This window comes from Bombus fervidus, chromosome 14, assembly GCF_041682495.2.
Source record: "Bombus fervidus isolate BK054 chromosome 14, iyBomFerv1, whole genome shotgun sequence".
Classification (NCBI taxonomy): Eukaryota; Metazoa; Arthropoda; class Insecta; order Hymenoptera; family Apidae; genus Bombus; species Bombus fervidus.
Window position 1 is genome coordinate 1,439,292 of NC_091530.1, and position 23,247 is coordinate 1,462,538.

Here is a 23,247-nt window from a genome sequence, read left to right on the forward strand (position 1 = left end):
AGCACTGTATTAAATTGTACCGACGGAATTTCCACCAGACGTTTCGGAGCTCTCGAATCCTCACAGCTGGCCCGCAGCTATAATAGATTAATTCCTGAACGATTTATAATGGATCATGGAAATACGAAGATTTTACGCTAAATATCTTACGCTTAGCTTCATATTTTAACAAACTCATATTTTATGAGCGTGTCGTCAATTACAAGTTCTAAAGAAACTAAAGAAACTGTTTATTGCCTGCGATATTTCAAGTGTTCTATCGAAACGTGATCCACAGGACTTAGATCATCAGCAACGATATAAGAAAATGCGCTGATAAATTTTACAATTTAAAATTCTGAAGGAACTAACGTCTATTGGTTGGGTTAATATACTAGGTTGTCCGAAAAGTTTCTTTCGTTTCATAAGGCGATAATAGATGAGCAACAATTTCTGTTTTATATTATTTTATCGAATTAGGTATGATTTCGTTCTATTTCTCTTATTACGTTCGTGCATAATTCAATAAACTAATATAAAACTAATATTATTTCCTTGTAAAACGAAAGAAACTTTTTTTACAAGAATACCTTGTACTTAAAAGTAATCTTAGGCCCCAAACAGCGCTTTCCGAGGTAATTTCGATCGGACGAGGCTCGGATCCATTTCATAAGGAGAGCCTCGAGCTCTATACGCGTTGCTCGATTCGCAGTATCTAAAAGAAGATCGGCCTTATTTGCGCCTGGCTTTTAGATAAAATCCAGGGCGCTTTGATATCGTGACACCCGGGGTTTCGTCAACGAAGTTTTCATTTCTCCAGGGTTTTACTGCGTACTTGCTGCCCTGTTTGCGACACCTTGCTCTCTTTGAGCCGCGTTGAAACCCGGCAAGGTGATTATTTCGGATGGCATGCATCAAGGGAAAGAAAGATCGGAGTAGCCAGCCGCCTACCGAGCAACGTGATATTTGAATTCGAATACACGCGGTGTGTTGCTACGTGGAAAGGACGTCCGATTTACATTAAATTTACATTGCTATAACTTGCTTCCGTGTTTGAGATTGATACGCCAGGCGAAATCTTTCTGCGTCTCTTCGGTGTAGAATCTCACAGGAATATACATTCATATAGGTAGGTTGGAAGAAAACGTCGATACACGTCGAAAACGAAGTTGGCAAACTCGTCATTTCGCTGTTTTTATTACAAGACTGGCGCGAAGCTTCTTCTTTTCTATGTTTGTTTGCTTATTCAGATTCCGAGAGACTCGATTTCGATGGTGTCGTGTCGAACGAGCAAGATCTTTATTCGATTTTCTGGCCGTTGAGCGTTAATTAATTCTTTCATTCTTTCATTCGGTTGCACGATTATGCAACTTCTAATTATGCAGATTTTATTCCGCGACGTAATCCTTCTTTACGAAACACACAGATATTTGCTTCACGTAAGAAGCGCAAAGTGGAAGATTCGTGTTAGGCTCTTGCAATATGCAATTTATTCCTTCACGCGATATCGTATTGCCTGTCTATTGCTTCGTGCTTTCTTCGCATTATCAACGTCATTCGTAGTCCCGATCGTAGTAATGGCACCTAACGCCGTTACATTTAGCGCTGTTGCAGGTGTCACGTCGGAGACACAATAAATCACGAAACCGATAGATCGCCGCTGATCTCCTCGCGTCGCAGCTCGAACGTTTCACGAAGAAGGCGAAGAACTTGAACTTTGTATATGATAATAGAATTTATTATGCAAATCCAACCGAACGACGGTTCAAAGTGATACAACAGAATGATTAAAGCGTTACAAGAGATTGATTCAAAATGTTTTAACAGTCTGACTCGAGCGCTTATTTTGGAGAGTTTTTATACCGAAGTTTTAGTCAAATGTATGTCAGAGGCGCCTATTCCGTTACTATTTGGTTATTGTTTCGATCTAGCCTATCCTATTACTGTTTCCGAGCGGGTGGTCTTCTTGAGCGTGCGACACAGGTGTCACGTAATTTTTAAAGTGAAAAACACAAGATTCGGTCTGAAGTCAAGTTTATTTTTCACAGTTAGGTTTTGCTACAAAAAGATCGGAAGAAGAACTGTTTGGTCCTGGCTCGTACCATCAGGGAAGAAAGCTCGGTGTGGGTGTGCCCTTTTGAACTCAGAACTCGGATTCGTCGTCCGCACTTTTCGATAGAAAAGTGAGGGTAATGATCCGCGATGCCCATTGGCTAATGAATGATAAAGAAAACCAGATATGGGCATCCTTGTTCCTGGGAAAAGTTTGTTATCTCGCCAGACACCCGCTTTCTCCGTAATAGTTAAGAGCGTGCAACAAATATGCGGACCATCTGTAAACCGAAAATGTTTATGTGAAGAGAAATGAAACAGAACAGATTCGGTTTACGGTGTCTCCTTAGGCCTGTTGAGGGTTAGCGTTAACAATGGGTAGTCCTTAACGCCCAGACTATGAGGAATCTCGCAAGGGCCATAGCATCTAGCGTAGCACGTGCTAAACAAAAATTTGATCCGTGACATTCCCCCCTTCTTAGATTTAACTTGGTCCCTCAAGTTTTCCTCAGGAGGCTTTTGCGAAATCGTACTCGATGTGGTTTGAAAATTACACCTGATTCCTATTTTCCTTCGGGGTGGCATGTATTGGTTGAGGTATAGGTGTTGGGTGTTGCGGCCAGGGCGTTTGGTGCTGGTGGGGCTGTTGACTAAAATTTCATTTCGGCAAAAAAAAATAGATTAATAAATAAATTGTTATACAAATATTCTTTTCTCTTTTTTTTTTCTTCTTTTTTTTTTTTTTTTGTAAAGAGAAGTGTCGACCTGGAAAGTAGGGCTTTAAACGATTGCTGTGTATCTTTTTGTTTGTATGAATAATTTTCGTCTCGTCTAGTTAGAACATGTATTCTAGGTAGTGCGTCGGCTGCGGTATTATCTTTTCTTTTCAGATTGACTGTTTTTGACACTGTTTGTTTTGGGGGTACGTCGTTTTCCCGTTGCAACAAGAGAATGTTATTGTCTAGTTTGAGTTGTTGGTTTGATAGTTCAAATTTAAATTTAGATAGGGCTGAAAAACCGAGTATGCCGTCCTCTATGATCGGAAAGTCATTGTCTACCACGAAGAATTCTACAACCTTACCAAATAATTTTATCAACGCGTGTTCGTTAGTCTTAAATCTAGAGTGTCCCATCGAGAATTTCTGTTCTTTCACTATTGTTGGTCGCAATACACATCGTCGTTTGAGTATATTAATTCCTGCTCCGCTATCGACGAGGAATTTAAGTCGTCGTCCGTCGGACCGTAGAATCACTGTGGGTAGTCTTCCTGTTGTGGCGTTAATTCGAAGATCTGGTCTGTTGGTTGTTGGTCGTCGCTGCTCGGGGAATCGTGATCGTTCCGTTGGTCTTGATCGTCGATTTCTATCTTCCCTGAGGTATCGCTCGACGTAGGAGGCTCTGTTTTCGGCTTCGGCGATATTGTATAGTGGGTAGCCGAGTAATATTCTTCCTATTTCGGGTTTTAACCCTTGGATGAAATCGATTATGGAGTCTCTTAAGATCCTATCGTTCGTCGTTCGCCTAGTGATTTCGTCATGGTACTCATTCGTTATGCTGTTTTGTAATTTATTGAGTGCTCTGCGAAATCTGATAATGTAACTCTGAACACTTTCGCCGTGTTCCTGTCTTGTTTCGCGTAGTTCGTCTTGTTGTTCCCTAATGGAGGTTTGAGTGGCTACGTTTCGTCGTAGGGCATCGTACAAGTGTCCGTATTCGTGGATTGGTACATTGCGGATAGCCATTGCGGCTTTACCCGTAATTTTCCCGAACTTAATCATTCTGAGCAGTACCGTTTGTTCACAACACAAGGCTCGCACTTCGCGCACTTCGCGTATGAACTCTTCTACTCCGATATCGTCTTCGAGGCTTAGCTGTGGTAGACATGCCATCGCCTCCATGGCTCGTAACCTCGGAGGATCGAATCGCGGTAAACGGTCTTCGTAGGAAGGATAGTTTTCTGCTTCTGTTTGAATTGGAGCGAATGGTGGGGGAGTTCTGTCTCTCGCGGTAACAACTTCGTCCACGGTAATCATGGAGCTCCGTTCCGTATTAACGTTGTGTCCTAACGTAAATTTCGAGATGTTTTTGTTTAATAGCTCTATTTCTGCTGTACGCTTCTTATTTTCATTGTCGGTTATCTGTCGCGTTTCTTCTATACGTCGCGCAAGAAGTTCGATTTGTTTGACGAGGTCCTCGTTTTGTTTCTGTATCGCGTCGAGTATGGCACGAGTCGATTTATCCATAACTCCGGTTGCAGAAACGGTTTCCTTTTTGTCCTTTTGTGGCATGGACATGATTCCAATCAAGCTTATCGAATCGGAATTATCGTCGTTTGAATTCGAAACGCTTGGGAAACTTGGTTTTCTCGCACGGTAACGCGAAAATGAATTGAGTTTTGTAGCTTACCGTAGTAGCTATGCCCGTCGAGGAGTCTCTGGGATGTTTCCTCTCTGGCTGGTTCTGGATTCCGAATCTTATTTGTAGGCTTGCTCTGCGCTGACCGTAGTCCTCTCGTCTAGTTTCACCGTAGTGGAACGTTGAAAGTTGCTGCAGGGCTTTGTGGTAGTGAAGATTCACAATGGTCCGCTAATCCTTCGATCTTCAATGATGCGCGTACGCCGAAATCGTGATTTCGTTTACACTGAAGCGAATGGATCCTTAGCAGGATCGCCAAAATGTCACGTAATTTTTAAAGTGAAAAACACAAGATTCGGTCTGAAGTCAAGTTTATTTTTCACAGTTAGGTTTTGCTACAAAAAGATCGGAAGAAGAACTGTTTGGTCCTGGCTCGTACCATCAGGGAAGAAAGCTCGGTGTGGGTGTGCCCTTTTGAACTCAGAACTCGGATTCGTCGTCCGCACTTTTCGATAGAAAAGTGAGGGTAATGATCCGCGATGCCCATTGGCTAATGAATGATAAAGAAAACCAGATATGGGCATCCTTGTTCCTGGGAAAAGTTTGTTATCTCGCCAGACACCCGCTTTCTCCGTAATAGTTAAGAGCGTGCAACAAATATGCGGACCATCTGTAAACCGAAAATGTTTATGTGAAGAGAAATGAAACAGAACAGATTCGGTTTACGGTGTCTCCTTAGGCCTGTTGAGGGTTAGCGTTAACAATGGGTAGTCCTTAACGCCCAGACTATGAGGAATCTCGCAAGGGCCATAGCATCTAGCGTAGCACGTGCTAAACAAAAATTTGATCCGTGACACAGGCAACGTCGCTGCTATTTACCATGTATGTCATTACCACCTAATGACAAAATCCGCAATCACTACTTGGTTGCCGCCAATCCAATAATACCGGGAGTATCGATGCGTTCTTCGATCTCCGCGCCATAATATCGTTAAGTTCGACAAACCGAGTCAAAAGCCTCGAGATTCTCTTCAAATTCTTCAAATCCTTTGAAAATTCCATCTGTTTTGATTTCAGGTGTCGTGGGTTCGCAGACGAGGCGACGAACTGCACTTGCTCACGATCGGCTTGGACACGTACGCGAGCGACTCTAGGTTTTCGCTGGCCCTGGAGAAGCCGAATGATTGGCGGTTGCTTTTGCGTTCGGCTACCGAACGAGATGGCGGCGTGTACGAGTGTCAAGTCAGTGCTCATCCGCCATTAATCAGAACTGTCCATCTCACCGTGTCAGGTGAGTAAATGTGTCTTTGTACGCGCGTGTATGTATCTCTATCGCTGGCCCGTTAGTTGTCAGAGTCGAACAGCAATCGCGGCCTGCAATTTCTATCCGGTGAGGCCTCTGCTCTCTCGAATATATGTGCCCTTTGATCCGACGACTTCGATGTCACCAATAAATCAGCCACGGCACGGCACTGCTTATAGAGAGACAGCCGTGCGATGGTTCTCTCGCTAATCAACCGTAACGAGAATTTGACGGCAATCCCGACGATTATCGGTTCAACGTTTTTCGTCGGTGATTTCAGATAATGGACGCTTGGCACCCTGTTCGCGTGACTCTAACACCTTCGCCAAACCTGAATTTCTACGACTTAAAATAGCGTTCTCCGCAGAACGAACTTTTATTCTGATCGTTCGTTAACGAGAATTTTGGTTTACGCAGACTTTTACTTCGAATTAGTTGGCTATGGTTTGCGTTTGAAATCGCGCGAGATTAATAGAGAGTTTGAAAGTTTGTTTAGAAAGATTGGTCGTTTATTTCTGTATAGAATATGATTTTGGTGGGCGGTAGATATTCAAATTAAAAGTGAAAGTTGAAATTCGAATCTAAGTTCTATCCTTTTATTTCGAATCATTTATCAGCATGAATTTGGGATTACGTAGACGGACTTTGAGTTAGTTCGCTGCTATTTAAGCTGATTTTCGTTTGGTAGTTGGAATCCTGTGTTTGGAATTACAAGAGATTAATCCTCGTTTGGTGAAAGCTCGATCTTCGTCGTCGCAAAAGTCGAACGTGTGATCGAGTTGCACTGAAAAGCTTGGAACGGAAAAAGAAAATTTCAAGGAATACCGTGTTCTTATAGAACTAGAATTTTGAGATGTATCAGCGTGTCGAAATTAAAAATAAAATTTCACACGTAGATTTGCATTCTGTTGTTCGGTCGTTTATTAAGATACAAGTAAATTGTAAAACGAGGGAATAAAACACGAAGGGAGATTTTAAACAGAATATTGGCTCGAGGATAGTATCGGTGGCTGTAGTTTATCGAATTAAGAACGAAATTTAAAATTTAAATTTCGATTTTAGGTTGAATTTAAAATTTAAATTCCAACGGGGGTTGAATCTTAATTTCGGATTTGGGAATTTTGAAGTCAATTAAAATGGCTTTATAAGATGAGACTAGACCATAGTATATGACGAAAAATCCAATTTCCGAATCCAATTAAAAAATAAACTAACATTTAAAATCGTCAAAAATTGAACGCTCACACTCGTAACTATAATACATATGAAATTGCTGTTAAATGTGTGTGTCTTTGCAGCTAAGACGGTGGTCAGAAGTTAGAAAGGGTGTTTCTTGATGAACGGAGTAAGCGATAAAGGCATGGAAACGGTTAAATATTAAACTACAACGTTTGCAGTGACCACAGGTTCGGTTATTACACGTGGCGGTTCTGCGGAATCGCTGTAATTTCAAACCGTATCGGGCAAATGATAATTCTCTCAAGTGCAGTTAAACGCAGCAACCTGAAATACCAACGGAGTCACTTTAAACTCGTACAGCTCGTTCCTAGCTATTACGGTTGCCGGGAGAATTGCGAATTTTCGACTACAACGTGTTGCCAATTGAACCGTGAAAACAGTTTTTCGATTTTCTTCCAACTTCCGCCATATATACGCCGAGTAGTTTTGGAAAATCCAGCAATAGTCGTCGATCGTTACGTCTTTTCTTTTTTCAGTCACATTCGGTCAGATTCGTTCTAAGCGACTACTATCTAAAACTACGATAAGTTTGGAACAACGAAATCGATATCGTAATTAACATCGAATCGATCCTCTTTAAGCAACATTTTCGAACTTAAAGAAAATTTTCAAAGAACGTCGCACAAAAATTTAAGCAAACTTTTATTCGACTAAGTAGAAAGTTTTACCAGTGGCAGAGAATATTCATCGATAGCGGACGATCCTGTAGTTTGAACGGTTAATGGGAAGCTCGTTGAAACCGCGAACAGTTGCATATTACGGTGTCTCTAGAGTTAATCTCGTTGAAGAGAGCAGGACAAAAAGCAAGCCCATTATTCTCTTAATCTAGCCTTGCAAAGTATCTCGGGAAAGTTAGCCTGGTAGATACATAATCCGCGGCGTTCTGCGGAACATTTTCGCTACACCATAAATCACGAAGGCTCGCGTCGTTAGGGTGGTCCTTGTCGTGGCATAATGGCGATCTTGCAGCTGTAACGATGTCCTCGTGCCACTCACGACTCACCGTGCATACACCCCTTAATTGGACCTCTGTCTCATCTTCGCGCCTGTATCCCCTTTGCCCATCTTTAGCGTTTATCTTCTTCGTCAATTTTTAAATACGATTCGTCGAGAATATCCTTAAAAAAGACTCTTTATTCTTTACGATATTTTGGTAATTTTTTACATTAAATTAAATTTCGCAAATTAAATCAAATTAAATTAAATTAAAGCAATTACGTAATAGCACGAGATAAGCGCTTGTCCCGTTGGCATTGAGTCGATCGCTTTGATCGTTCTTTCGCATAAATAAATCTGCGTTTCTCGTTGACGTTGGTTTCGTTTCATTTCATTAGACAAATCATGTCTGTCGTTACGTTTCCACAAACTTTTACGGTTTAATTCAATCTGTTGCAACGACGAGATGCACGAGATGTCGTTAGATAAAAATTGACGCCTAGGGTGCGATCCGTCGTACGGAATTTAAATATGTATGAAGCTGTGGCAAAACTGAAGCAAGTTGGACGGCAAACGAATACAAGCGCGTTTAGATGTCGGGAAAATAGATAGTCGGTGGTGAATCCAGCGGCGCGTGTCATAAAATGTCGGTTTACGATGCCAACAACTGAAAAGCGTTCGGTTCGACAGTGCTACGGAAGGTTTTGCTACGAGTCCGTTAAACTTCACGTCTTCGTGCTTATTATTCCTTGCCGGGCTTATCATTCCTCGAACCTGTTCTCTTTCCATTTCCTCGGATTTCCTGCGCAGCTAAAGAAACGACCAAAGTGCGAAGTTACTTTCCACGCGATTTTTTCTTCGAATTTGTTCGAACAAAATAAAAAGATTAATTGACCTCTTAATTGACCATATTGGTCGTTGTACGTTTACAATTCGTGACCGGTTGATCATTTGCTCGATGATTTAAATTACCTAGGTAGTTACTAGGTTGGGATACGAACGATCGCATCTTCTATGAAATTAAAAGTCGTTTTAGTGCTTATGAACGAAAGTACGTGTACATAGAACTACGGTCAGCCACAAAACTCTTAAAATTAAGTACATCTCTTGAATATAAGATATTACGGTAAAAACTATCGAGATACGTGTAATTTTGTGTGTTACATTAAATTAGCCGCGAATAGTGACATACATATATGAGTATGAGTGTGTGGAAGTATGTGCGTACACAGCGTAAAACAGATGAATGCAACTGTTCCGTGAGTAGCGTGATATAGAAGATGGAGAGACAAAGAGAGTGCTGAGACGCGTGCAAATGTGTATCGACGAAGATCTTGTAAATCATATAGTAAATAAATCTGAAACTATTTTGATATCAATTCTAAGTATAATCTAAGTATTTCTATACATTTATTTCGGCGATTAAGATCCACAATTCTCAACAAAAACCCCGTGAATCTTTTTAGCGCGTTGAGATACATACTGTAAAAATGTAATACAATTTAGTCGTTCTGGCCCGCGTACTAAGATAAAGAAAAAGTGAACGATTATAAAATACAACGTTAAAATACAAGCTGTGATATATCTACATGAAATAAAAATAGTAGGATCGATATTGTATTGACATCTCCTCGCGTAAGCATAGATAACGTCTTTTTATCACCTTGACGTTGGCAAAATTTAAAGTTTCGTAAAGTTTCCGATGTGGATTTATCCCACAATTTTTGCGAGTTGAGTGTCCGAATTGGTCTGATTCATTTTCGAAATATATCGATGATAATTGTATCGGCGATTCTACTTTCTTTGGTAAGTCAGATGTACAAAATTCGATAGGTTTGCGTAGATTCTCGCGATTGGTCGTGGATATCGACTCGAATCTCTGTCATGAAACGATTCGAGGTCTCTTAAACAAAATGTTACTATCAAGAAATCTCCTTGAATTTTTTCATGGCACGTGCTGCGAAAGTGGCAGGTGTATTTGAAAAAAAAGGAGGTGAAAGGGTATGAATCGACATAACTCGAGCTGGCACGGGTTTAACCGTAGCTGCGTGTTTTCATAAAAACAGCTATTTACTTTGCCGCATTGGAATACACGTGGTTGTTCATGGAAAAGCAATACGACACCTTTTGGGCACGTACGTGCAATTTTCAACGAGCGGCACGGTCCGCGCGTGAAAGTGCACCCTTTGTCGGCTGGCTTTTCAAACAAATGCGCAAAGAGGGCCGTAGGGTTCGTTTCAAGTAGTTCACAGGCAACAGGAAAATCTACCTCCTTTTATTTTACCTTTTCCTGGATAACCATTCATAAAAGAGTCTCCTTTCTACGTGTCTTTCGTCGTACGCGATGTTCCTTAGAGGATCGTCTATATTTCAATAGGCGAGACGAATGGAAACTCTGTCAATTTAATTTACTCAATGGCTATAGTAGATAGCGTGTGAAAAAATGATTTCTATAAAGACGAAGCGTTGTAAAATTATTTGACAACAAAATCGTTTCGTCTCTTTTTTCAGATTAACTCTTTCGGCGTTTAATTCTTTTTAGTCTGTGCTTTGCTTCTTTCAATTTTTCACGAATGCATAAATACGTACGGTCTAATTGCGAAGGAACATATTAATTTTACAATTTTAAACGTCTTTCTGTAATTTTAATCTGCAAGAATTATGCGCCTCGCTTTAGAAACGAAGCGTAAGAAGTTAAACGGATTATGGGTGAGAGATATCTTCTTAGAATAGACTGTTTTATCTTGATTACTGGTGTCAGCAGCTAAGTCGCAATTAGAAGTTACAAAAATACTATAAAACACAATTCCCACCATCCACCTCTCGTAGAATAATTCCGCAGGTAGAAATAACGTTCGATTATTCCCTTGGCCCCTAGATTACTCAATTTTCTTAATACCTGTGTTAGCATTAGTTAACCGTCGCGTGCAATTGCGCAACGATTTTGCCTTCTAATTTGAACCGATAAGATTTAGCCGCGGACGAGTTTCCGCAGCGTTACACTTCAAAAGGCGATTTGATTGACGTTCGCGACTACGTAATACGTAGTCGGATTAAGAAGTGACAAGTCGGATAAAGGTAACGTGCCCGCGTTCCTATCTCGCTGCTTTTATTTCTTCAAAGATTTTCCTATCTTCGATCAACGCGTTTTTTACCCTCCTCTATTTCTACGTTAGTTTCCAACTGAACATGTACAGGTACGTCGTTGCTGGTATATCTTTTCCCATACATGAATCCAGATAGCCTCCAAGCTATTTCGTTTTTATTCGATTTATGTTTGTTTCGGGAAAAGAATGATTCACGCAGTCGGATAACGTGATAAATTGACGGCTGGTTTTGCGAAATATCCTTCGTGCTTTTGCCAGAGATGATTCCGTTAACGAAGGGAAACCGCTGAAAATAATGTCTATAATATCTTAGAAATATCAATCAAATCGATATTAATCCTGTCACAGCGTAACGCCAATAGAGTATCTTGGCTAAATTCTTAAATATTAATTCATTTCCTCCGCAGAATTGAAAATAGATATCTTTCAGATCTCTGTGAAAATATCTTGAAATTAGGAACGCGAGAGATCTTAACGACGAAGATACTGTACCTTCTTTCGAATTCTTCAATTCCACTGTCGATCGAACGAACGAACAACTTTTGAAAAGATGTTCATGCGGAAGTATATGTATTAGTAACTGTCACTCTATTTTATTTTCAAAGCTAAGGACTATCTTAACGATAGAAAGATACGACCGAATAAGAAACGAACCAGAGCCAGGGCTTAAAGGCACGCGGCAATGTAGAAGGGTTGAAAAGAATAATTCGCATCACTTCGAAGGAAGTTAGCGTCGATCTACTCGCGTAATGTAACGTCGTTTCACGAATGATCGAGCATGTTTGAAAATAGCCAGCGACGAGATTCGGAATCAGATGCGAGCATCCTCAACGCGGTCACCAATACCTAGCAGATTGGCGTCCGGTCTTCCATGAACAAGGACTTTGAGGTATCTGCTATTGAAAGTCAAAGAGCGTGCAAGAACATTTCCCGTGATGTGCAACTTCGAACAGCCATAACTTGGAAAGGGAAGCGTTCGTAGATATACGTACATTCATGCGATATTTGTTTCATTCGGACAGCCCGGTGAAACATACTCGGGAAATTTGCTTCAATGTTCCAGACATACTGCACACGGATCTAACGTAAACATCTGACGAACGTGCAATTTGAATATTAGACGTCGTTACGTTATTTCCAGATTTCGTCTCTTCTTCCGTCTTTACGTCCAATTTAATCAACTTATTTCGTATAGTTTATTTTATTTATATTTTATCGGAAAGATTTTTCGGTATATTTAACACTAGAACCACCGCTTCAGTCAAATTGGTTGGTTTTACAGTTTTATTTTAAAATTCCTACTTTATGTTATATCTTTTTCCGCAATGATGTAATGACTTTTATAACGATAACTAAAAGAATAATATAATGAATTTTATTTTGTTGTTTATGTATTCGAACTGAAAGTAATTTTGTATCAAGGCTACTTATGCCAATATCAGTCCAAATGGCTGGTAATTGTCAAAGTGTAAAAGGGTCCTGCGATCTGTTTATCGAACCCCAATTAACCACAACTTGCCACACGTTTTTTAAATTTTTACCGCGTACCATTCGATACGACGATCGAATCAGTTATCAGAAAAATTCTAGATCCATCTAGATAGATGCTAGCATTGCTAGTGTCGCGTCGGTTTGAGATTATTTCACGTTCCGCACGTAAGGTGAGAGATTCGTACTCCAATTAATAACAATTGATAGTTGTTTCACAATTTATTATAAAACTGACAGAGTAACGGTACAGAATGTCACAGTAACAGAACAGAAATAGAAATGAAATGGAATGGAAATAGGAATAGGAAATAGGAATGGAGTGCTGACTTGAGAGGATTTTTATATCAAGGTTTTGGCTCCTGTGAAGGGGTTATCGCTGGATGCCGGCACGTGGGTATGCTGTTACTGCTTAATTGTAGTTTTGATGGCTATGGTATGCGAACTGGTATGCAAAATATGATTATTTCAAGATCACCGTGACACTAGATCTCTAGATGCTAATCCTAGAAATACCATACCAGGGAAAACGACTGGTTCTACAATTTTATAAACATGACGACCCTCCTTTAGGGATCATGATCCCAGATGCATTAATAATACCAAAAATGTCCTACATAACATGGAATTCCTTCTGTAAGAAGGTAATAAATCAATAAATATGCAAATATTCTATTATTACGTATTTTTTAAAATCATTTTGACTGGTCTTGGTAGAAATAATTTCGTGTTAACTATCGGTAGTTCTAGCGTTAAGAGCGCTGTTTCGTAGATATTTTCGACGTTCGTATTTTTCGCAACGAGACTGTCGTCGTTTAAATCTTTCTTCGTGTAACATTCTTCTTTCTTAAATTGAATATCTGATATATAATATTCTCTTATTTGAAATCGATGCTTGCAATAACAGTTTGTCGTAAACGCTTGAAAATGTTAAGTTTCAAACGTTCACGAAGATTAGCCGACGTATTTACGACCCTTGGCATTTCCATCGTGTTTTCATTAGTACGTGGCGTTAGACAAAATGACGTTCCTTATAACGATCGCTCGACATTACGGGCAAGTATCTCATGATTCGTTGGGTTTGTCGTCGTAAATCGAAAAGTCGATCATTGCGACGAACCGTACCTCGTTCAACGTCGTTTTATCGCCACTCTCAGGTTCCACCGGTCGGCTCATTGGGTCTGGAGCAGGCCGTTCATTCTATTAAGGCGCAATTATGCGTTGCAAGAGGGACATTATTAACGTTCTTACTATGCGCTGATAGTCTCGCTGACTTAAGACTGTGGCACAGATGTCGTGCGAACTGAGAGAAGTTGTTTCGTCGATGTATGAAGAACAGTTGAAGCAGTTACGGAGGATGCTGATCGAACGAGAGTATCGCAGTGGAGTGGAACTTCACGAGAATAGGAATGGAAATTGTATTATTTGTAGGTAGAACGATACCTATACGGAAATACATATTCCGTATCGATTATTCCGATACACAGCGTCGCTTAAAAATTAGTTTTTGAATTTCTACTTTATTTTGTCTGTTCGGTTTGTATTCCTGAAAAATAAAAATATCCGTAGTGAACGAAAAGAACGCTGAGAAATAATAACGCGAGCATCTCGCATCGTCAGTGGCTGACCATCAGATTCTAGTATCTTTAACGTGCCAATTTTCTTCAACCATCTGACGCGGCTGTCGCGTTTATAAATTTGTTGGTTCGTTTTTCAGAGCGTATTTGCTTACCACATAAATGATAACTAAATAAGTGATAATAAATATCAATAAGTAAGAATAATTCGTGTATCGCTTTTGGACTCGTTTCTAAATCAGGAACATCTCACAAATACGTTAGCTTTTACTGTCACAAATTCGAATAGAATTTCGTTTACACGGACTTCGGGGACACATAGTTTATATTCGATCGAATAGATAAATAAATCGGGCAAATAAATTCAACGAACAGAGATCCATGTAGTCAAGCGCTAGTTGAAATTTCGTTGAAATAAATGGAACTCGTACAAAATTCAAGTGTATTTGATTATACGCTATTCCTTCTTTCGTGTTTGATTAATCTATATACGCTACAGTAAAGTAGAAAAGCTTGTTACGTATCGAAACGGAGAAAGAAAATGAGCTTCGAAGTGGACGTAGGGGTGAAAGTAGTCACGCAACGACGGAGCCGTTACATCCGTGCGTTTCCGGCGGAAACGTGTCAACTAGATCGCGTCCCGGTATTGTTCATGGCATTTTTACGGTGGCTGCGTTATTGGCGCAGAGGCGTTTTTCAAATCCGCAGGCACAAAGACGATAAATCGAACGACGGAGCGGTCGGTTCTCGCGTCTCGGGAATTTGCCTGTTGACGCCGCCTGTTCCATTGTACTCGGTGCGTATTTATCGGTTTTCATACATATCCCGTTTTCCAAAAGGATTGTCTAAGATCGATTAACCGGATCGTTCGAGCCGCTGGTAAACAGTCGCTCGGAAAAGTATTCGTTCGAACGCTTATTGAAATCTTCTCGGAAAGATATATTCTTCGTTATACGAAACGTTGAAATTTTATTAACGTCGTTACGAGTAAATTGCGGGTTTTTATGTCGATTTACATTTTCACGGACACGATTAAAGAGACAGAATTTAAATACGGGCTTGCCTTGACTATTGAAAGTTAAAACGAGTATTGGGTTGGCAACTAAGTGATTGCGGATCCATGCATTACCATCTAATGACAAAATCCGCAATCACTTAGTTGCCAACCCAATATATTATTTTTGAATATTTTATATATTTTTGTATATTATACAAATTTTACGCGCCTATGCGTCTTGAAACTTCAAATAAATGAATTTAGGAACCCGGCACGATTACTACGTAGTACGGATGACATAATTTTCTGTGATAAATATTCGAGTACTTTCGCGAACCGCTGCAGATGCGATCGAATACAGAAGACTCGCCTCTTATACGAAATCTTCGCGAGTCATTGAAACATCGACGATAAAAATCACACGGAAATGATGCGAGATATGTACGAGTTCGAACGATGAGCACGGAATCGAGCATACGTGGATAGAGAAAACCAGGACACGATCTGTCGTTTCGCCTTTCGAACACGCCAGACGTGTTCGCTTATATCACTAAGGAACACCGAAATTTATGCCTATCACGCACCTGGTATTTCGGTCAAATATTTTATAAATATAGCACGAGTCTATCGTGGAAATATTTTTCTTATTGCTTTCACATATCGTTTCTCGTCGATCGTTCTTGTTCCTTCGGGTTCTTCGTCATTTGCTTTCGTGGAATTTATTGTTGTCATTAACCCTTTGCACTCGGAATTTTATTTCAATTTCGTTACCAGCAACTCTCAACGTTTTTAAGCGTTTTATTTGAAATTTACTTTAACTAAAAAGTAAGACAGTTTAAATAAATAAAGGAAGAAACAAATTCACTCGAATACCAGTTTTATCCGCACTATTGTTGTATTTTGTAATTTTTAAGCGTACGATATATCTTGAAACGATTTCCAGGATGCTATCCTGGTTTTCTTTCACACGTTTCACGAAACAAAAGGTGAGACTGAAAGAATGTCGAGTGAGACCCGACAAAGGAGCTCCTCAGATAAAAACTGATGTCGAGTAACACTTAGGAGTGCAAAGGGTTAAACCGCAGGTGTTTAAATTGATATGATTCAAATTCACATACAAAAAGTGCTAACCATGTCGTTGTCACGGCAAATGAGCAACAAAATTTTGCATATTACATATATTGCATTCTTAGACCATCGAATTCCGCATGAATATAGTTACCGCTAGACTGCCAATTTTTATGCGTTTATGAAAAATGTAAAGACAAAAGACTGCGTAATACGCAATAACGCGCAAAAATGTATATGACATCCGAAATATAGTAACAGGTTTTCGTCGTAGTATTTAGCAGATAAAATAATTTTCTACCTAGTTTCATCTTTTTCCATCATATTCGTAAAGATATGAATTCGTTGATTTACAACAAATATTCGCAAGCCAGATATTGCAATAGCGTTTCATGCCATAATACACTTTGGCGCTGTGTTCAGATCGAAACTTTCGCCGTGTTAGATGGTGGAGAGAATCGCGTGGGAATTATTGGTCACTATCGATCGAGGCTGCTCGTTATCGTACCAGTCATTTGCCGGTTATGCTCGATTTAAGAGTTTCGATAAGTTGGACTTGATAGCTGCTATTGGCAAGGTCAGTGGTTACTTTTTGGGTTAACTGTGTCGGGTTAATGTTGCGAGACTTTCTTACGTGTGCATTACTGGCTGAAAGATCGGAATGATTTTCTTGCTCGTATCTTTACTAATTCGTCGATTAAGATTGTTATTCGGTGAAAATGAATGCCACTTTGATAGATCTTTGTCTATACATCTTTTTAGGTTAATGGAATTTTGATCGTGATTCAGCTTTTTCTTTTAAGTTATTCGATTCTATGGAACATTCTTGCAACGAGCGATTTCAAACTTTTCGTACTGTACGCGAAAATTATTATCGATGGATGATTATGTTAATGAAACGAGGGAACATTAAATGGAACCAGATGTGTTCGTAGTTGATGCATTAATACGATTGAGATAATTATTATATATCGTTAATTATGTTATTGCGTCATCTAGGAGAAAGCTTCGTTTCATTAAAATTTTCTACGCGTTTCCGTGAATAGATACGAGAATAATAGATAACAAGCATAAATAATCACAGAGAGCTGCTACGGACAGCATTGTATAAAGATATTTAATTAAGAAAATTACATTTTACAATAGAGATTCTAATTCAATTGGAAAAGAATGCTTTTACTGAAACGTATGAAATGAACATTTTTAATCACGCTATTTTTCTCCACTGTGTTTGAAAAATATTATGCACGAATGAGAATTATCACGAAGCACGAGAAAGCGTAGATGCGAAACAAATAGACCGAAAATTACGTTGTAACGATAAATCAAATTTCAAGAGCTGTTCCTTGCGGTAGCTCTTAGTGGAATCGAATTCGAGTTAAATTGACTTATCGAATCTCTCATGTAAACTAACTATACTAGTTAAGTATTGTGAGACGATATTTCAGTATCTACGTATAAACAACAAATTCAGTACGACCGTATGTGTATTTACACGTATTTACAAATTTTTCTTCTTAAGGTATCGGCACATCGAACGCGGAGTTCCTTGTTAATATCCAAGGCGAAAGTTTTACTAAAAGACAGTAAAAAATAAATAAAGCAATATACTGCACTAGCAAACTAAACATTTCGAATTATCTAAAAAATTTGTCTCTTAAAGTATCATCTCGTTAGCGAAACAACAACGAAACAGGGTGGTTCTTCGATTTTTCGAAATTTTCCGTCGACTCGTCGTAAAATCGTTCGGATAATCGCCACAATTATCGTTACACGCGTCTTGATCCACGCGGTAACCAATTACACATCGGAAACACGAAGCTTCTGACGATCCGAGCGTCGTAAAAATCGTAATGTCGATACACGGTATCGATGATGCGCGTATTACAACATTAACGGTGTACCCAGTCGATTGATTTTACGATAATCTGAGTTTCACCAAGCGTACAGTAGTTCGCGAAGCTATTTAACGCTTTATATAGAAAACTTCTGTGCGTATACTGCGCGTGTTGTATACAACATTAAAAATTTTCATTTTCACACCACTGTTACGATTATATTGGCCAAATGCGAAACCAGTTTGAACATATACGTGCAAGTTATCAGACATTTACTGCAAGCGGTACAAAGTTTGCGAATGAAACGACATTTTTAACATTTTATATATTTTTAAGAAAATATATGTCGAGTTCTCATTAGGGTTAGGGGCGTGTAACGAATCTTTATTTGGATTAGACATTGTGGTTAGGCAATAGAGAAGATATTTACTAGTACAAATTTGAATTTGACAAGTAACCGTGATAATTAGATACTCGAGATGCTAATGGCAATGATCTTAGGCTCAATAACGAATCCAGGGTCACCGGGGTAGCCAATGTGCTTTCTCCCAAGTCCAAGTCGAACTGAACTCACTGGTCCACAAGTAGAACTCAATTAACTTGCCCAATCCAAGTGGAACTGCACTTATGTACTCTTCTCCGCACCTCTCTGTACCCCTCGGGTCAACTACATTTTTAAGGAGAGCTATACAATTACTCTATACCTCTGTTACGTAAAAACGTCTATCCTGTGATCGTGGCTACGTTCAGCGACCAGGTTGTGTCACTTCGAACCCAAGGCTATTGTCTAATTCTCGTGCACACATAATTGGATTAAATCACAAATAACTACTTCTAAGCTTTATTATTCAAGTACCGCTATAATGAAAGATTAAACTAGACTAAAGTATCGGGGGTCTTCCCAAAAATTCCAAAAGAAAGGCCCCGATGTCCTTTCATCTCCGACATGTATATTTAATGAAAAAAAAGTAACACACGACGCGAATAGTCATCTTTAACGTATGAGCGTCGAAGATAGTTCCATCGAATATCGAGGTTTATGAATGTAGCGGATAATTCACTTAAATACATTTCGGATCTCTGCCAAATGTATACTTGCGCTAAATATCTTGTCAGTTTTATACATATCTTCGAATTCGTTTCAAATTTTCTCGATATAATCGTCATGGTCGGGTCACGTTATGGTGCTCGCGTAAAACTTCGAAATATTTCGTATAATACACACACTATGTTCATAATAGGTTACTATAAGTGTTTGGATACTTTCCGGAGCTACTATACATATTTCTTCGAGTTGAGAAACCGCGTGGAAATGGTCGTGAGATGGGGGTTGGATGGTCTAATCTTTAGATGAACTAGAGGTCGGTAGCGAATTCGACTTTTGACGTACGCTGGTTTCTCGTCGTTATTTTTGCAAGGAAAACGTCACAGAAACGTGTAAATCAAAAGAGGAGCTTTCAAAAGTCAGCAGGATTATGCGGATAGCAGGATTGCCGTCCTCGATGCCATGATCGTACGTTTCTGTCACTGGTTTAATTTTATATTGGCTGCGCTATTTTTCCATCGAGACGCTGTTTATAATATATGGAAGACATTTTTTTTTCTTTCTTACTTGGAACGTTTTGAATGGGACGCTCATATTTGTAAAAAAGTGGCATCCATAATAATTTGTCTGGTCAATTGGACGATCGCTAATACGATGGAACGAAATTTGTCAAAATGTATTTTCTCAGAAACTCCGGACAAAAAGATGTTTCTCAGTTAGACATTTTTTCTTACTTTATTTTTTTAAATTATAAAATATTTTAGACTACGTCCTATATCGTAGAAATTTATGTTCCATGATTATAGTGTATTATTTGTATTATAGAAATTCTCGTCTATATCGTCGAATTTTAATTCGTTTTTTACTCATCCACGAAAATGTTTCGGAATTTTGTCGGAGTTGAAAATTGTTTTGGTAAAATGAGCTTCTAAAATGCATTTCTAAAAATGCTTTATTTTATAGTCGGATATTCTCTCGTTCCTCTTCCTTTCGCTCGGCTGTCTTTATATCGCGAAATAAAATAAAACGATGATTACATAAAGCAACGTGAAGGATGGAAACGTTTCCAACGGATTGGTACGTCTTACGTAAGATGTAAAGCTATCCACAGTTACATGTTCGTCGAATAGGATCAGATACTCGAGAACTTCTTTACGGATAAATGGTCAATCTGGGTAATTTCTTCGATTGCACCGATAAAAAGCCCACGATTCTCTCTGAAATTTCTCTACAAGCGATACATGACGTACGGTCAAATGGCTTAAAGGAAGTCGGAGAAACGTTTCGATATTATACACTTTTATCGTCGAATTATATTACCTAGTTGCAACATGAGAAATTTATCGTACGATAAAATGCAGAGAGTCACTTTGATAGTGTATGTATTTGAAAAAGAACGAATATCGTAAAATATTAGCCTTCGATCTATCTTCGAAATTATTATGCTAAATTTAATATCATTTATTTGCAATATTTTTGTATTTTAGATATAAAGCGGAGCACACAGGACCTTGGCTTAAATATCTGTCAGAGATGCATGTAACTCGCTTTTCCATAAAAATGCATGGTCTTAGCCTCTTTCGACACAGTTAATGATTTACTTTGAGAGGCCACGCGTACGTTCGTTAGCGACGAAAGCTTTTTGCTCTTTCTCATTTTCCACTTTGACAACGGAACGCAGGTCGCGTTTAGATGGTATCTGGTGCTTTTCTCCCTTTTTACTCGCTTTCTCTTTGCCCCGTGACTACGTACAATGAGAGTGGGATTGGTATAATAATCGGCGTTATCTTCAAAGCATTCGTTCGTATTTATCAAGGAGACGTTTAATAAAGACTCTTCGATACGGAGAAATAATTTTTTAGTCTTAACTTCAGGGTACCTTTTTGTTTCTGAAACAAAAACGCTTGAAATATCAACGTAGCTCGTATTTAATTCGCTATGAAGAAAATTATTATATCGTTGGAAACTTGTAGCACGAATCTTTATTGCGAATTTTCTCTTCAATTTTATTTCAACGTTTAATTCTATTCTCGTAGAAATCTCGAATTTTTATGCGAAATTTCTTTTTTAATCGTCTTATCGATCCGGTCCTACTTTTACGTCTATGAAGTTATTCGTTTTTATAATAATCTCTTTTCCAAAGGAATTTTTACGTTTACATTTTTTAATAATCACGAAAATTCTGTTAGAGCTTAGATTGCTCTGCAATTGGAAATTTGAACGGTAAATTATTAGGAAGAATCAATTATAGATTCAAATTTGTCGAAAAGCAGCGGTGTGGTTTGACTTGGAAACTAGTCGAGTTTTCCCTTGGCTTCGTACCCAGTTTTCGAATTAATGCGCAGTGTTCTCGTGCTACCTAATTGTAGTTAATTCTTCGCCTCTAAATGTCTACGTAACAATACACACATTCTCCGCAATATAAATTTTCCCACTGCTGTGAACGTAAATTTGCAAGACAAATTTTCATAAATCCACGCATTCGCAAACTAGATACTCTAAATTAATAACAGCAAACATTTTCGATAACTGCTCGTACTACGAGTTAATGTAACACGATCAAGTATAACATAGAAACAAGTTAATCACGTTCGACGATATACCATGATCGTGTAGCAAGTACGCTCCTTCTTTCTCTCTTCTTTTTATCATTGCCGTGTACGTGTAAAATAGAAGCTTCTTGAAAATAGAAGAAAGAAAGACTAACTAGAGGATCAGGAAATCAAAGAAACAGGGAAGACGCGAGAAGCGGCGAAACGAAGGATGAGAAGATAGTATAGAAGCGAGGAAGCATGAACGACGAGAAGAAAAGGGAAGCAAAGAGTATCGGTTGACGCTGGCGAAAAAGCTCGGTCTGCCGCGAAATTTAAGTTCCTCCGACTATTTGAACCGGTGCCAGAAATAGAGATCCTCCGAGTGGTATATCTCTGACGCAGCGCAGAAATTATTTCGCGAGTTGGTAATCGAGCAAGCTGCGTCCGTTCGTGTGTACCGGCTCGTTTCCTACGAAAAAAAAGCGCGACGTATTCCCTTTCTGCTCGTGTGCCGAAGCCCGTGAACGATCTACGCGTAGCCAGCGCAATTTCTAGCGCGGTCCATCGGCGTAAAGGCCGAGCGGTTCGCAGAGAAAGTGAACGAAAATCGGTTGACCGCTCGAAACGACCCTTTTACCATGCGACGCGTAAATTCATCGGTTCGGTTGTTACACAGCATGCTTTTCCTCGGTACGATCGAGATGCGTGCTACTTGGCCAGCTTCTCGCGAGTCTAGTTTATGTTAAAGCGCATCGGTTAAAATACTCGCGGGATGAAGCAGAGGATCAAGTACACAGGATGCTACTTTTTGCTATTTGGGGCGAATGAGTCCGCTTAAAACTTCCAGAATCCTTTCGTTTTTCCGAACTCTCATAAAATTGGATACGTAGGTTTTGACGTATAGTTGTTCGAATCAGGCGAGTTTCGTCATCTTAAAATTCATCCTTGCAAAGTGATCATTTTGCAAGAAGTTTAAGTTTAATTGCGTATCACTATGGAAGAAATAGTTTGACCAATTCCGTCGGTTTTAGATATTTAAATCTGATGAGACGGGATTAATTTCATCTTCATTGGCTTACGTTTCGCCTTGTATCGCTGGAACAGTTTCAACTAATCTCGCTGCTTGTAGCTGCGAGCGATGAACACAGTTGATAACGTATTCAGGAATGGAAATCTTGCTCGATTAAGTCCTTTGATCCATTCGATTCGTGAAAAGGATACTAAGTTTTTGTTCTCTTTTTTTGGAATATGTGCGATTTTATGATTCACCGGCGTTTATGGTTATGCAAACGGAATTAAAAAACGATTAAACGAAACGGCAGCTTCAGGTATTAATGTAAGACTTTCGAAGAGGATGACGGCCAATGAATAACGAAGTTCAACGTATGTGCACGAGCGTTCAAGATTTCTGGCTGTAAAAATTCATAAAGGATGATTCTATATTTTTCAACTTGTCGCAATCCAGTGGAATAATTTGTAACGGCCATATTTTGCTGCAACATTACAAACTCACACAAGATTTAATTACTTTGGCAAGCAATTCCTTCGTAGCTGAAAGAACTTTTAAGTTGCAGCTTTAACATCAAAGTCCCTGTTTTCAATTTCAAAGGATAGCTGACATTAAAACTGAATATCGCGATATTTTACAAAAACTGTTTTTTGTATCAATTTTAGAACACGAGGAAAAGATGACCAAAGCTACAGATAAATTCTTATCTATATGAAAATA

General features: G+C 39.2%; 1 protein-coding gene across 3 annotated transcripts in view; it reads left to right on the forward strand.

Annotated features, from left to right (window-relative positions):
* Nucleotides 1-23,247, forward strand: part of LOC139994167 (zwei Ig domain protein zig-8) — a 349,732-nt gene that overhangs the window by 122,260 nt on the left and 204,225 nt on the right. For all 3 annotated transcript variants that reach the window (XM_072016560.1, XM_072016562.1, XM_072016561.1), the window contains one exon: nt 5,464-5,677. In XM_072016560.1, the coding sequence (XP_071872661.1) occupies nt 5,464-5,677 (214 nt within the window). The remainder of the gene's footprint in view (nt 1-5,463; nt 5,678-23,247) is intronic.